This window comes from Oenanthe melanoleuca, chromosome 2, assembly GCF_029582105.1.
Source record: "Oenanthe melanoleuca isolate GR-GAL-2019-014 chromosome 2, OMel1.0, whole genome shotgun sequence".
Lineage (NCBI taxonomy): Eukaryota > Metazoa > Chordata > Aves > Passeriformes > Muscicapidae > Oenanthe > Oenanthe melanoleuca.
Genome location: NC_079335.1, coordinates 42,867,550 through 42,883,695, shown reverse-complemented (window position 1 = coordinate 42,883,695; position 16,146 = coordinate 42,867,550). Strand labels below are relative to the sequence as shown.

Below are 16,146 nucleotides of genomic sequence, written 5' to 3'. Positions count from 1 at the left end.
ATGCAAAAGCTCATATTGAGGGCAGGTCACCACTGCACTAGGCCATGTGCACCAGTGCAGAGCACAGAGACATGGAGTGAGTTAATGCTCACTGCCAAAGGAAGAGTTTCAGCTGGAAGGGTAAGCAGACCTGCTGGACGTGCTTTAAGCTTTATCCAGAGTAACTTGTTAGTGTGCCTGGATCTTTAAAACACTTTGATGTTGAACACTTGCTCTTCAAAGGCACCTAAAGAAAGTTACCCTGGATCCACTTCCAGGTGGTGAACTAAGCTCAGCCTGCCCAAGGGAACTGATGGTTTACATCCAGGTGTTCCCAAGAGATGGAGATGACAACAAAAGCACACAGCCTGTTATCAAAAGCAAATGTTTGCTGATTTTATGCCACTTTCTAAAAGAAAATCTGAAAGGTTGTGCTCATCTTTGGAATTTTGGCCAACTAAACCAGAACACTGCAAAAACAATCAGCAGACTTAGAAAATCCTTACTCAACACAACAGACAGAAGCCAACAGTTGAAAAAAAATTGTAATTACTTGCCTCTCTCTCCTGAAAATTAACTACTTAAGAAAGAAACTCAATAGTCACCCTATGACAGTTCAGTGAAAACTGCTTAAGAACGGAGCAGCTTTCAAAAAACCAATGTATTGACACAAAATTACTTCCCTGTGTGCTTACAGTGGATCAGAGAGGAAGCCAATCTGGACTTGCCAAGATCAAATACAAAGTGCAGATGTGTAAAAACAGCCCTAATCTACATCACTGGAAAATATCTGTCCTAACAGATGCAGTTTCCCTGTTTCTAACCATCTCAATTCTGAGCCTTCCAAACTTTTTGTCTTTTTATGTCACTAAAATGAGTCTGACAGGTAAAGCAGCTGGATGTTTTCAATATGAGACATGAAGTTTTGCTCCCTCAACAGGGATACACTATCAACCAGTCACTTCTGGCTACTTAAAGGCCAAATGGAATATTGCACACAGTGCAAATTATTTTTCACAAACAAAGCCACCAAGCTGAGAAAACAGTCAGTGAGGTGTTGTAAACAACCCACCATGCAGAGCAATTAAATTGATTGATTCAGTTTCTGTTCCCTAATTGGATACTAGAACTGGAACATTTATTGAGTTCAAAGATTAATAGAATTTCTGAAAACTGGTAACATTTTAACATTTTCCAAAGTGCTTCCTTCCTTATTTGTGCTTCACTAAAATGAATTGCCTGGGACTCAATGCAAAAGGACACAAGACAAGCCCCAAATATAGCTGAAGTCAGGTATCAGGCATTTTTAGAGGCAGATAAGGACAAACCATACTGACTTTTTTTCTATTTAAAATATTAAAACATTTAAAATACCCTTCACAATCCAGAAAACAAGATCATTGATATAAATGGCAAAGCAATCTGGTTACTCCACACAATTCTACAACAGCAGGTCAGCTCTACCAAAATGGAGACATCTGGTCTGCACCTAGCTGAAGATGAATTTCATGCAAAAACTGTGAAAGCCAAAGCAAATCAAAGAATCACAGAATTGTTTAGGTTGGAAAAGGCCTCTAAGATCATCAATCCAACCATTAACCCAGCACTGCCAAGTCCACAATAAACCATGTCCCCAAGTGACACATCTAGACTTTTTTGAACACTTCCAGGCATAGTGACTCCAACACTTCCCTGAGCAGCCTGTTCTAATGCTTGACAGCCCTTTCCATGAAGAAATTTTTCCTAAACCTCCCCTGGTGCAACTTGGGGCCTTTTCTTCACATTCTAGTGCTTGTTAGCTGGGAGAAAAGACTGACCCCCATCTCACTACAGCCTTTTGCAATCCTGAGAAACTTCACTTCTGTTTTCCTAGTTTTTTGGAAGGCAGATGCATTCTTGACTACAAAGAGAGAAAGCAGCATTTGGTGGGCCCCTGAAGCTGGGAGGTCTTGTGCTCAGCCTCCTGTGGAGTAGACCTTGACAGAGCTACCCAACAGGCTTTCATAAAATAAGCAAGCAGCCTTGATCTAGAGTGATCATTGCCAGATCCACAACACTAAGCTGCAAACGTGCAGCATGGCTTGGTAAGGCAATTCCAGCATAAGTTATTATACCAACTGCATCCAGGCTGAAATGAGTTCAGTGATGTTTCAGATGAATTTGTAATATTCACACAGGTACCACTGTGACATTGAAGGAGTACCAAAAAAAAAGGCAAGAAAACATCCAAGGCAAAAAGGAGGTGATGCTTCAGAAGGTGCATGTACTTTCTGATGCCAAAGGAAAAACTATGCAGCTACATAATTCAGAATTTACTGTCAACTTTCAACTGGCCTGAGTGGATTTTCCAGTTTGTGGGTTGGGTCTGTGCTGAAGTGTGTTTGATGTGGAAGCTGTCTAGCCCCCTTCTGCTACACCTCACTTCACACTCAGTGGTGTCTGCTGGTCTTTCTGTCCTCCATCACATCCACCCCGTGGGTTCCCATACAGTTAGCACAACACATTTCTGGATTACCACACTCTTTTTGTGTCCCTGATTATCAGTGCTGGCTGCACTGCATGCAGCACTGAAATCCCACCCAAAAACTAGCTTTGAGGTGGTCTGAAGATTCAAGCCTTTAAAGAATGGGGAACTATACATGATCTTTTAACTAGACAGCCTATGTCACCCAAGAGTGATATTACCTCTAGCAATGTGTGCAGGTGTTCAATATAAACTGCTCTGTCCTATCTAGTAAAACATTGTTTCTGCTGGAGCTTTTATTCCTTTTGAATCTTTAAAAATAACTTGACAGGCCAGCCCATTTCACTAAAAGTCAGCAGGTCTGACACCGCGCCGTGCCTTAGAAAAAGCGCCTTCAAAAAGAGCAGCGGTAAATTCAACTTTCTGAGCCAGTGCCCAGCTCAGACACATACATGCTGTGCAGTCCTGAGGAGTAGTAGGACAGAGTGGGGCTGGGAGAGCGGGTCTGCTGCCGAGCAGGTTTCACCGTGCGAGGAGGGATGGACGGGCTGGTGGAGGGCGGCTTGGAGCTCCGCGGCGGCACCGGCGGGGCGTTCAGCAGCCTGCACTCCTCTTTCACCTGCACAAAGGAACAGCGTGTGAGCAAGCAGCACCAAAAGCTGGGCAACAGCAGCCTCAACCAGATGAAGCACATCTGGTTCTGCCTTATTCTTTGGAAGGAAATCATTAAAAAGGGAGGAGAAGAGAGAAATGAAAGAGTACGTACATTTGCAACACTATGTAGATGTCAAAGAAGCCCAAAAGAACGCTTGGCCACTGGTAGAACTACCAGCAATCTTTTCTAGGGCACATTTCAGCAGTTTTATATCCACTCATTTAAAAAGTAGCAGCAAGGAAACAACGTAAAAGCACCTTCCAGTAATGCAGAAAATCAGACAGGCCATTCCTGATATTATACATTCTGTAAGGAGCAATTCATTATGCCTAAATTTCATTAGTGTTGTTTATTTAGATGTAATAAAGCAAGCTTATGTAATGAAAAGATCTCAATATACTTTGATGTTTCCTGACTTACTTCACCAGTGATAGTCAATCATCCAACTCAAAGATAATTATCTCATATTTACCAGCTGCTGGATTCAAACTTGGAGCTTCAGTCCTTCTGTAGCTGCCAAAGCAGTGCAGGACAAGGCTGTCCAAAATGAACAAGTGGAAAGGTGTACACCCAGCTGACAGGTCAGCTCTTTTCAGCCAGACAACCTCACAGCTGAAAACACACTGCTCACCTGAAGTTTAGTGTGGTGTGCCTGGGCAGGAGCAAAATGTCAGGATCCATCCCCATGGAAAATATGATGGAATTAAGGACTTAATCACATCAGGACATATTTGGGAGAGCAACTTTATTTAGTAGGGCTAGAGGTGAGAAGGCTGCTGAGAATTCAGCTGCCAGGCAGGATTTTTAATGATTCACCACCTGCCCCTGGGCAGGAGGAGACCTCTATGTTCTCCTTGTCTGAAACAGCCTTAGATGCATCAGAAAAAGGAAATTATTTTTGTGTTTGAAAGTTGAAATTTATTTTTAAATTTTACAACACTGCAGAGCTAAAAGTTATCTTAGTAATTCTGCAACACACAATTAAAGTGATTTAATTTATTTAAAAACAAAATAAATGTGGAACCTTTTGCAATCCACTTTGGTGCTTTCAAAATGCAACAACATATTTAGTACTTTTGTGAAATGGAAAACTGGGGACTAGGACATTGTAGTACATTTTTTTCCTTAATTCAAAACAAGTCAAAATTACAGGAAATGCCCGACAGCATAAAACACTGAAATAAATCTTGTTCTAAGGGTTCTTATTTGCTCTTTCAAGGAAAGGAAAAAAAATGAATCAATTTTATTCATGTTTGTTAGTGAATTCAGGCATAAAACTCTTCAACATTTTAATATTGTGCCCCAAGGATGCCTGAAGACTTTTCTTCCCCCCAAGTCAGAACAAGCAAAGCTAACACTGAATGCCATTGAATATATATCCATGGGGTTAGAGAGACCATTCAGGGGAGCTCTTGAAGCATAGCAGATGGTCAAAGGCTTAAAGCTTTTCTTTCCTGGGAAGACTGAGGAATTCAAAGGTGCTGGCATAACAAACTATACCAAACTCTTGACCCAGACTGCAGATCAGAACAAAGCCATAAATAATACCTGCTTGCAGTCCCAACTGGTCCCTGTCACAAAACCACAATTACAGCTGCCACACAGAACCCCCAGAAAACTCAGCAGAGGAATAAAAAAGATAGATCTTGCAGATTAAACTGATGAGATGAAGCTTCAGGAAAGCCACTCTCACTAGGTCCAAGAGAATGGCAGTGAAATGAATACAGGAGATGAGTGGAACAGCCATGGTATGGCAGGACAGTGACCTGGATGGCTGCTGCTCTTAGCTGGAAATATTCTTTGCCCTGGAAGCACTTGGTGCCACATGGCTATCAGATACAGATAAAACATTTACACTGCACAACCTGAAACTCCTGTTTGACACTGAGCTCTCATCTCTAACCCTCCCTCCTGTGACCTAGCAATGGTGACCCATTTCCAGTGGCAGGAGGTGCTATGCTGGTTTTCAGATCTCTGCTCCTTTTCCTTGTGCCACCCCAAGCCCTGCCAGCACCACGGGGGCCCTGGGGTGTCACTGCTGAATCTGGGCATCACTTGCAGTGAGCAGCTCTGAGGCTGCCTGGATAAAACCTGCCCTGTCACCAGAATGACTGCGAGTGTAACACAGAGCAGCTCCATGCCCACAGGAGCTGAACTTCCAGTGCACTCCATCAGGGATGTGCTTTGTATCAATCAGGAAAACAGCCTCTGATTTTATGCAAAGTAGTGTTTGGGGAATGAAGAAATTACTAATTTACAGGCCTTAATTCAGAGGTTATTCCCCCCTTCTCCGCCTTCTGCCTTCATGCTAGATTGATTTTCTGAAAGGTATTTAGAAAATACACGTGATATATCACAATGCTTCATCCTGCTGCAGAGAAGAAAACCAGAACAGCTTCTGAAATACCAGATGTCCTTTGCAAACAGCTCTTGGACACACATTTTAAATTTAGTGCAAAAATACAATTGCCAGCCAACCTTTACACAGAAATGCTATGGAATATGGAATATCGTTCTAGAGGGAGTGATGACTAAACCTCATGCTCACCAGCAGCTCCTGAGATCCACTCACTCTATAAATACCTACATGGAAACCATGCACACATCTCCTCGGCCCACAGATTAATTCAGTAGGTTACTGATACTCCAAAGCTGTTCCAGGAAGCCATAAAAACAAGTCTAAATTATTAAAATCTATGGAAATGTAGGTTTTTAGTTTTGTTTTATTTTTAACGGGGCTACACCCCTGCCCACCTCTAAATCCCAGCTAATATCTTTAGCAGAAGTTATTTCTCCAAAATGGCAACATCAAAATTGCTGACAGCACTCACATATTACCTCAGTAATGTAAGACACACATGACAAAATTGCACACTTTCCAAAATAACTCTAAATGGCAACAGACACATTTAGTCCAAGTGTCACCCTGCTGTCCCCAAAGGGAGTCATGGGGATTCCCCAGGATGAGGGTCCACACTGATGCTGTGCAGGTGCTCCACAGCTCTCCCAGCACCCCATGCCCATAGCTCAGGGATGATGTAAGACCATCAAGTCTCAGGCATGACCCAGGCACCCCTATGCCACAAGGACAGCCCTCACCTCGCTGTGGGGGCAGCCCTCCTCCCCCACCACCCACTCCCAACATCCAGCACTCCTCTGACTCTGTGCAGAAGCAGTTCAGCTCACAGAAATCAGCAGGAAACTAATCATTTTCCAGATCCAGACCTGGCTGCCTGCCCAGGCACAGGAGTGCCAGAGCCAGCACAAAAGGGAAGCCAGGATGATGTGCCTGGGAAAGGAGGAGGAGGGTGGGACCAGCCCCATGCTGTCAGTGTAGGCTGCCAGGGAGCCTCATCCCAACATGGTGCTGCTGGGCACTTGTCCAAGAGTCTGGACAAAGTGGCACTGCATACCTGACCTCAGAGGCAAGGAAGTGCTCTTGGGTTCCTGCACTTAACACTGCACATAAACACTTGGCTAAGAAGACACAATGCCTTGCCTTTCCTGGCTGCTCAAGCTGCTCTATTTGCTTTTTGGGGAAGTTTTGGTGGCACAGTCCAAGGGCTTAGTTGGGCATTTTGTGCCTGCATGGTGTCCACCTCCCCAGGAAGCACAGAGCCTGGCCAGGAGCATCCCCACAGAAATCTAACCCAGCATCAGTGAACACAGCTTAGCTTTCAGCCAGGTTGTGACCTGACTCATGAGGTCAAGGATACTGCTACTACTACAAGCCAACACTGCTGGACTGTTAGATGGCAAAAGGAAAAGCATGGGATCACCATGGTTTGCTGCAGTTTGGTCTCAAATTAGTCTTAATTTACTGTACAGCCATGCTCTTGAAATCACCATAGGGCTTGCAAGTGAAAAGCCCCTGCAAAACAAATTTGTTAAATAAGGATATCCACCAAGATTCATGCAATACATGTAGCACTGACATTTTGCTAAAGACTCCAAGACACTCTTTCCTGGGGGAACCTTCTTTCTTACTTTTTTTTTTTTTTTTTTTTTTTTTTTTTTCTTTTTAACAATTCTTAGGACTATGCCAAGAGACCACATAATGGGTGGATTCTCCAGCCAGTCCACATAAGTTCCTATTGATCAAATCCATTTCCACTTCTCCCTCCAAAGTCCCCATGACATTTCAGGTTTGGAGAACTGATCTCTCCCATGAGTTTTCATTAAAAACCTTAGGCCAGGAAACATGCTCTGTTTACAACTGAGTCCTCTAGAAGGCTCATTTATCAATTCTGCAGTGTTCCTATTTTCTTACAATAAGCAGTACAGAGTGATTAATTCAGGTCTAATTCGATAAAGTTTCCTTGAGGACAATGATACAATATTCTTCAAAATCTGCTACAGGCTCGTAATGGAGAAGACAATCTCTCATTAACAAACACTTCAAATCTGTAAAAATTCTAGCTGCTCTCATTATCAGAGCCTGTTAATTGAAGATACACTAAGGCAATCTGAGGCATTTCCAAGTGGGGTCGTGTCCCATATACTCTGGTCATGAGAAAACACGGAGGTCACATGGAGAGATGATGTGGAAAGCAAGAGAATAAAGTGACTTGGCAATTCTTCAACCTTGTTTGTGTGAGCAGGAAACCCAAAATAAACATCACCTGAAAGTATCAGGATTAAGCCACTAGATCAGTAATATTAAACACACTCCTGTGACTTTTAAGACATGACTTACACACGGTAGGAAAATAGCTGAAAAAGTTTGACTGCTCCCTTGCCCTGTATGTGCCCTTCCCCCTCCACTAAGTATTCCCCAAAAAGATCTGCATACAAACTCTTCACCACCTAAAAAAATGAAACAAACATATATAAATAAATAACCCTGACTTACTGCTTCTGACTTGGGAGGCACTGGAGGTGGAGGTAGGGAAACATCTGAAGACTTTGTGGTTGTTCCGACGGTTGCAGGCACAGGAAGGGATGCGGTGCCACACTTTGACCGGAAAGATCCTCTGTAGCTGTCACCCTTGATCTTCTCACCCAGGGAGCAAGAGAGAGGCTGGTCACCACCCTTTCCACACCCTTGGTCCAACCAGAGCTCCTCGTAAGGAAGCTCTGGTTTCGTGGGCAGGAACATGGACTCTTCGCTAACCTCAGGGAAAAGGTAATCGCTGCCGCTGTCCCCCGACTCCTGGTACTGCAGAGCATCGTGGGAGAGCAGAGCCCACTCGTTGCACAGGTCCCTGCAGCCGTGGAGGTTCACCTCGCTGTTCCCGTGCAAGTTGCTGCCGTAGACGCAGACGGAGAGGCGGTGGAAGGACTGGGTGAGCTCGTCCCGCGCGTAGCTGAGCGAGTTTGGCACGTGGCTGTGCCCCGGGCACCGGCCCTTCTTGGGGCTCTTGCAGTCCTCGCTCCAGTCAGCCTTCACATCCCGCACGGCGCGCGAGTACTCGTCGATGTCAAACTGCTCCTGGCACACGCTGAACCAGTGCTGGATGAGGGGCTCGTGCCACAGCTCCCCCTTCACCACGCTATCGGGGAGAATGAATTTTGGAAGTGTCAAGTGCAAGGGAAAATGCATGGGAATGATTTTGTTTCCACGAAGCACGCAACAAACTACCACAGTCTTGGTCTGAATGTTGACGAACTTGTACCTGTGCCCCTCACGGATAAAATGCAGGTCATAAGGGTTCCTTGGCGTGGGACTTGGCACAGTCACGTTAACGGGCAGCCTGGTTTTCTCTACTATATTGCGAATGGTGTGCTCACCTTCTTGCATCTGCACCTCCAGCGGGCTGCGGGTGCTGAACTTGCCCTTGCACTGGAAAGGGAGGCTGATGCTCTCGTTGGTCCTGTGGTTCATGCAGATGAGGCAGGGCATTTTGCCTCTGCCCAGCTTACTAATCGAATTAAGCTTCCCGATTTTTTTGAAGATGGTGTTGAGCCGTGACTTCTCCTTAGAAGATTTTGCATAAAGGATTTCTGCTTGCCCCATTAAAGTGAGCTCATCCCCAGTACTAAGGGTAATGTTGTAAACTTCAGTGTCTTCATTGCATTCACCTGAAGCTACCTGCAAAACAATAACAAAAATTTTGGTTATCCCCCAATGAAGACAATACTTCAAATCACATCAAAGCTCTTGAGACTATGTATCGGAAAAAATGAAAGTAGCTTTATTTGAACTGGTCAATTGCAAGCTGTTTAAGCTGAAGCTCAGCTAAGTAATCTTTTAAAATTGTTCAGCACACTCCTGCATCTTGCTTGAGAGAAATGAGGCACCTGAAACTGCCAAAGAAGGCATGAGAACAACATAACCATTTTTTAAAGAAAGAGCAAATCCACAAATCCCAGCAGTTCAAATAGCTGCTTGTGTCAGCTATGTGTCCAGCTATGACAGACCATGTCTGGATTCCCTTAGGTATCTTTTCCCCATACCTTTGTTTTGGCTGTTTATTAGAACTTATTTGCCAGGCTCTTGAGGGAAACAAATTTCTTTCACCATCTTCAGCTCCCTGAGGAGCAGAAAAGGTGACTTCATCATTACAGATGAAGCATATCCCTTTGATATAATCTTTTCCAGGCTAGGGGGAATGACAGATGACATCTATTCCCTGAAGGAGAAATCAAGAATATCGGCCTATCCCATATGCCTAACCCCACTCCCTCCCCCACCACTCCGCTTTGCTCTCCTAGTCATACACTTCCTTCCTCATTTTTTGATCATAATTGCAATTTAAGAGATTAAACAACATATGCACAGCCATGTGTGAGCTTTTCCAGTATGGAAATTGTACCAGGAAAGAAAAAAACCAACAAAACAGATGTCCAAGGCTCATTTGCTCCCAAAGTTATTTCCTTATGACTGAAATAGCTCTTTATAGACAAGATTGCTCTGCCTCATATTTGAGTGGTTTAACATGAAAAGCCCTTTTCAGGTACCTAACAGAACCCACCCAATTCTTTGGTAGCAGCAGATTCCTGCTTGTAAGTGAAGGTGCACCAGATAAACACTACTGGTCTGTTATAGACCATTTTATTTGAGAAATTGAACATATAAAGAAATTGCCAATGAAAACACATGCTAAAATTGTATATCCCTTCCTCACTCCCAAAACCCCTAAAGACTTCACGGACTTGAGTGAAGTTCAAACTCCAGGCTTCAAACCCTGGTCTCATCACATGATAGCGACTGCATAAAACCAAAGCTGCAATTCCAGTAAGTTAATAACTGACAAGCACAGTGAATATTGCTTCCTCTTGTAAGATGTGACCTGCAATCCCCCTGCATTTGCAGAACTGAGATTCTCTTCTGCAAGCCTCCGGGAGTGACGGCACAGGCAGCCCAGGCGAGGTGCGCCGCCTTAGCACTCCAGGCTTCCGGAGAGGAAGTCATTCAAACCCTGAGTTATCTAAACAAACACTAATTGGTCCAGTCCAGGAAACCACCAGGATTTATGCTATGCAATACTCACTCACAGAGTGCACCGCTGGCCTGACGGCGGTTTGAAACGCCGCGAGGTGGAAGGAAAGCACGGCGGGTGCTTGTGCTGATAATGCCGTGTGACGCTCGTCACTGGTTCCTCCTCAAACTGTCACACAGCCCTGCCTTCCAGGGCTGATAAGGGCTCTGTGCCTGCACCATGCAATCTCACCCTTCTCTTTGAGGGTGTTTTCTCTAAGAGCATTGGTTTCAACAAGTCCCTGCAAGTGGCTGCTTTGGCACTGCTGGATTTTTCACTCGATGCTGCGCGATCACAGCTTTTCCTCACTGCTTGTGGGATACTGTCCTGAGCAAGGGAGATGTCACAGCCTACAGCTGTGGGAGCTCCTCCTTGGCCAGCTTAGATTCACAAACAAACAAGCCACTGTAGGAGGAAATGGTGGGTCAGATGTGAAACCACAGAGGTAACTAAACGGCTGAGTTTTACAATGAAGGTCTTGTGGAGCAGCTACTTATTGATGTCATCCACTTCAACCAGTCAAATAGCAAATGGGCTTCTAGAGTCAACTGGCATGTTTAAAGACAAAATTATTTTCAATTAAAAACATTGGAAAACATTCTTTCATTGCTAAAAAAATACAGTCACAGGGTCATTACAGGTGAAATAAGGCTGAATTTAACCCTCAGTGTGCGTACAGATGGGGGAATGAGATGCTGGAGAGCAGCAGTGTAGAAAGGGACCTGGGAGTCCTGGTCCATGGCAATTTGAACATGTCAGCAGTGCCCTGGCAGCCAGGAGGGCCAGCCCTGTCCTGGGGGTATCAGGCACAGCATCATCAGCCAGGCAAGGGAGGGGATTGTCCTGCTCTGCTCTGAGCTGGGGCAGCCTCACCTCCAGTGCTGGGGGCAGTTTTGGGAGCCTCAATACAAAAAAGACACTAAACTATTAGAAAGTCCAAAGGAGGGCCATGAGGATGTGAAGGGCCCTGAGGGGAAGCCATGTGAAGAACAGCTGAGGTCACTTGGTCTGTTCAGCCTGGAGGAGACTGAAGTGAGACCTCATTGCAGTTTGCAACTTCCTCGTGAGGAGAAGAGCAGGGCAGACACTGATCTCTGTGTGACCAGTGACAAGACCCAAGGGAATGCCCTGAAGTTGTGTCAGGGGAGGGCTAGGTTGGATATCAGGAAAAGGTTTTTCACCCACAGGGTGGGTGGGCACTGAACAGACTCCCCAGGGAAGTGGTTACAGCACCAAGCCTGACAAAAGTTCAAGAAGCTTTTGGGCAATGCTCTCAGGCTCATGGTATGATCCTTGGAGTGTCCTGTGCAAGACAAGGAGTTAGACTTGATGTTCCTCATGGGTCCCTTCCAACTCAGTATATTCTATGATACTCTGCAAAAAGAAAGATGATGCCATAGTTCTAGTTTAGCACTCTGAGAAAAATACTGTTCTGCATTCTTTCTTCTAAACAAAAATACAAGGCATCAGTTGCTGCTCAAAATTATAAGAGAAACTGAAAATGTGAAATTTAAAGTCTAAATTTATCTCTATCCACTAAATTCTATTTATGATGATAAAATTGCTGATATGTCTCACTGGGCTACTTATACTTTAAAATTGGTAGGTAAATATATGCTCCAGAATACTGGCAACAAAGATATACCATACATATCTCCTCAAAAGACATAACAGTGCATAGATACTGCTCAGCTTTTGTTCTGCAGATTACAAAGGCTAAGGATCATTAGGCTAAATGATCCTTACTTTGTCCTTGTAGCATTGACATTTGAATATCAGACTTGCTCTGTCTTGTTCATTCAAACATTTCACTTTATCAACGGCCACAAAACTTACAGAAAAATCAACAAAGAGCCATGGACTTTAGCTTGGCTTTACACTGCCTTTGGTGAGCTTCCCAGGGCCTCCAGAAGCCCAGGAATTAGTCATGCAGAGCATTTCCTAAGAACAGATGGGACAAGAGGAAATGGCCTCAAGTTGCAGCAGGGGAGGTTTAGATGGGATATCGGGAACATTTCTTTACCAAAAGGGTTGTCATTCACTGGAACAGCTTCCCAAGAAAGTGTGTCACCATTCCTGGAAGCATTTATAAGACATGAAGACGTGGCACTTGGGGACACAGTTTACTGGTGGACTTGGAAGTACTGGGTTAATGGATGGATTTGATGATCTCAAAGGTCTTTTCCGACCTAAACAATTCTATGGTTCTGTGCCAAATAGCACACTTACAGACAGCATGGAAGTGCATGTCATAAATTATTCCTAGAAGGCAGAATGGGTAGTCCCCACACCAGACCCATCTCCCTCTACCCTCAAAGCTTTCAGCACCAAGCCAGCAGGATTTGCATCTTCCCAGCCCTGCTGAGAGCATTTTCTGCTTCCTGCTGTGCAGTGGCTGGTGGGATGCAGCAGAGCCCTTCCTCCACTGTTCCAGACACTTGGACCTGTTAGTGGCAGGTCCCAGCCAGTGGACAGGACACAGCATATTACTGGTCTATGATGGACACAAGACAGCAGTGCAGAGTGGCAGAGTTAAGGTGGTCCAGATCACAGACTAGTGCAGAAATAATAATAATTTTTGTGGCAAACTCCTAAATAAATAACTCATAATAATTCTGGAAAAGAAGTAATGCTGCAGAAGGCAGAACACATCCAAGAAGCTTTCATTCAGCTGCATCACATATCCAAGAAGGGCTTTATACATTTTAACAATAATGTTTTGTGCTGTAAGAACAACTCCCGCAGTTTTACTTTGCACTCTTTTGCTCTTCTCAGCCAGTTTTCATTGGTATCAGATGAGAATAACCAGTGATCCCAGCTTTGTGAAAGAGATAGTGTTTGCCACACTACACTCCAATGCCATCTAGAAATCTCTAGGAGATATTCAAGCTGAACAATGAATGCAGAAGACCCACAGAACCAGAACTTCCTCCTCTTGCTTTCTCCCTTCCAAATGCCAGCTGTTGATCCATACTATCTGTTCACTGCTGATGCAAGGATGCTGACCAGAAGGTTTACAGGCATACAGACACTTTACCAAACACACTGTAAAATAGCAGTGGTCTAAGTCACTATAATATTTTTTATTTTAAGACTCATGCAATTTCAATAACATTGAAAAGCCAACTGTAAGTCCTGCAGAAGACAGGACTCAGAAAAGCAATGAATGATTATTTAGGAAACTTATTTTTTTAAAAGCTCAGGTATACTCTTGCTTAAGGAAAGACTAACTTAGAATAATAGATATCACCTAAGTCAATATGCTGTCTTGGACTCCAATTGTTCTAATTTGTTAAACTTCAAAGCAGAAGTCTTTAACTGGCACATAAGAACACCTTCACACAATGATTTGTGGCTTTATATTGGTTGGTATACCTGCTAGATTTTATTAGAGTATTGCAAGCATTGCATTTACTTTAAAAATACAATTAGTATTTTTTTTTGTTAGAGCACTTTGTAACTGTGAAGTCTCTGATTCACAGCTACAACACTTGGTTTTTACTATCAGAGCCAAGGGACCAATTGTAGCACTACACACATATTTACCAGATCATATATATTAGAGACATATATCTTTTACAGGTCACAAAAATGGGAAAAGATTTTTAAAATGTGAAGCAGTGTCTTCAGAAGAGCTCTTAGCAGAAACAAAAAAGAGAAAACCTTTTCAAGGAAGTTGGCAAAAGTCAGTGAGACAGTATCCCATTTTTCTTTTATAAATGTCTGTTTCCAAAGACAGAATCAGCAAGTAAAAGTCCTCATGCTAGCATATATATTTATTTCCTTCTGAGATAAGAGGGACTTTGCCTAATTGCTACATTAACAGCTGGCTTCAGTGCTCTTTAAGGAATGTCTCAAATAAACCAGTGTTCTAAAGCCAACCCAGAACACAGCAGGTGACACTCAGAGCTGTAACAGGGAGCATCTCTTTATGTGGGACATCAGGAGCCACTGAGGGTAGGCACACATCATCAGCAGCTCTGCTTCCTCTGCCTCTCTTACTTGAGCCACACACCTTTTTCCAGGAGGAAAAGAGGCAGCCACAGGACTGCAATGCCAACACAGGACACCCAGGCATTGAGCTTGTGTGTACTGGGGGAAAAAGGAAAAAAGGAGAAAAACCTCAAACTGCTGGGAGCTGGCTCTTGCTGCTTTGCAAGGCTGGCATCAAGCCACAAGGCCACTAAAGCACTAATTCTTGAGGTGAAGTGTTATGAATTGCCTGAAAGTCTGGAGCCAAAATCTACACACCACCTCATTTCAGGAAAGCCACTACTGCAGCACTTAAGAACGTCACCCTAAGTTACAACCTACTATGTATGTGCTTTATGGCAACTCAGGGTGAGTTTATCAGAGGCACTGGAATTACAATCAGGAGATTGATTTTGCTCCACTGTATTGCATTAACATCTGCCAAAAAGAAAAAAAAAAGAAAAAAAAGAAAAAAAAAAAAAAAAAAAAAAAAAAAAAGGGAAAAAGAGAGCGAAGTTTTCGCTACAGATTTATTTCTGCCAAAATGCACAGTGTGCAGTGGGCCAACATGGTTAAATCACTGTGAAAAGAGGATTACATTAAAAAAGACTAATAGATTAGGTATTAAAAGTTCACACCAGTCATAGAATATTTTTGGTAGGTAAGAAAAGAATCATTATAGGGCTAATTCACTAACCCATTTCTTTGTTCTAGAAAGTGTCTGCAAACAGCTTCACAGACTCTCCAGAGAGACCAAGTGATGTCTTCAGAAGAAAAATGTTATTCTGGAAGATCTGAGGGGTCCTGCAACACTAAGTGGGCTGGTTTTCAGAGTGAAGGAACTCCTGGCTTGTCCAATGTTCAGTCTATCAGACAATACTGCTGCTTTTTTAAGGGAACTTTTTGTGAATTGCCTTCAGTATGATGGAAGGGAGGGGGGTGGAAGAGGGTTTGTTCCTTATTTTGTTTTTAAGTTTTAGTGTAAATAACTTCCTGGGTGTTTGTACACACTGCCATCTGTATGAGACCAGAGCAGTTGAAAGCAGAAATCTACTACTGTTGCTTCAGCAAAATACAGGGTCCTGAGGTAACTCAACATTCTTAGTATTTTGTTCCTAGCAATAGAAAATTGAAGAATTACCATAATTGTAGCATAATGCTGTAACAATCTTCTTCAATTATGCACCAAATATTAATACAAAAGAGGTTCTTACCTATCTGCTCAGTGAAGAAAGGACAGAATGTCTCTATTTTTCGATCAGGAAGAGATTAAACTATTGGCTGAGTGAAATTCACTTATCCCCAGGACACTCTAAATTGCTGTGCCTGTAGATGTTGCTGGCCACCACTTGAACCAAATGGATATCCAAGTGCAGTACATATGGACAAAAAAGCTATTAAGTACTTAGAGCCCTTACAAAAGTTTATTTAATCTATAATTTCATCTACACCACCTTTCCCTCCTAGTGGCACTTGCTGGCATGTGTCAGAGCTGTCCTTCAAACACCCAGCAGGTCCTCAATCCCCTGCTCAGGACACTGCCCAGAAAGCCTGTTCAGCTGCAAAAGCACAGGGAAGGAAGGGAGAACCATCTCCTCTGCCTCTCCAGGATAAGGTGGCTGATTTTCCCTTTAACAACTATTACAAGAAGCAAA

The 16,146-nt window shown here is 43.6% G+C and overlaps 1 protein-coding gene across 3 annotated transcripts in view; it reads right to left on the bottom strand.

Moving 5' to 3' along the window:
- Positions 1-16,146, bottom strand: part of GAREM1 (GRB2 associated regulator of MAPK1 subtype 1) — a 99,746-nt gene that overhangs the window by 5,874 nt on the left and 77,726 nt on the right. For 2 of the 3 annotated variants that reach the window (XM_056483978.1, XM_056483980.1), the window contains 2 exons: positions 7,951-9,129; positions 2,896-3,062 (listed from right to left, as the gene is read on the bottom strand). In XM_056483978.1, coding sequence (XP_056339953.1) covers positions 2,896-3,062; positions 7,951-9,129 — 1,346 coding nt within the window. The remainder of the gene's footprint in view (positions 1-2,895; positions 3,063-7,950; positions 9,130-16,146) is intronic. The other variant, XM_056483979.1, reaches the window with a different exon arrangement.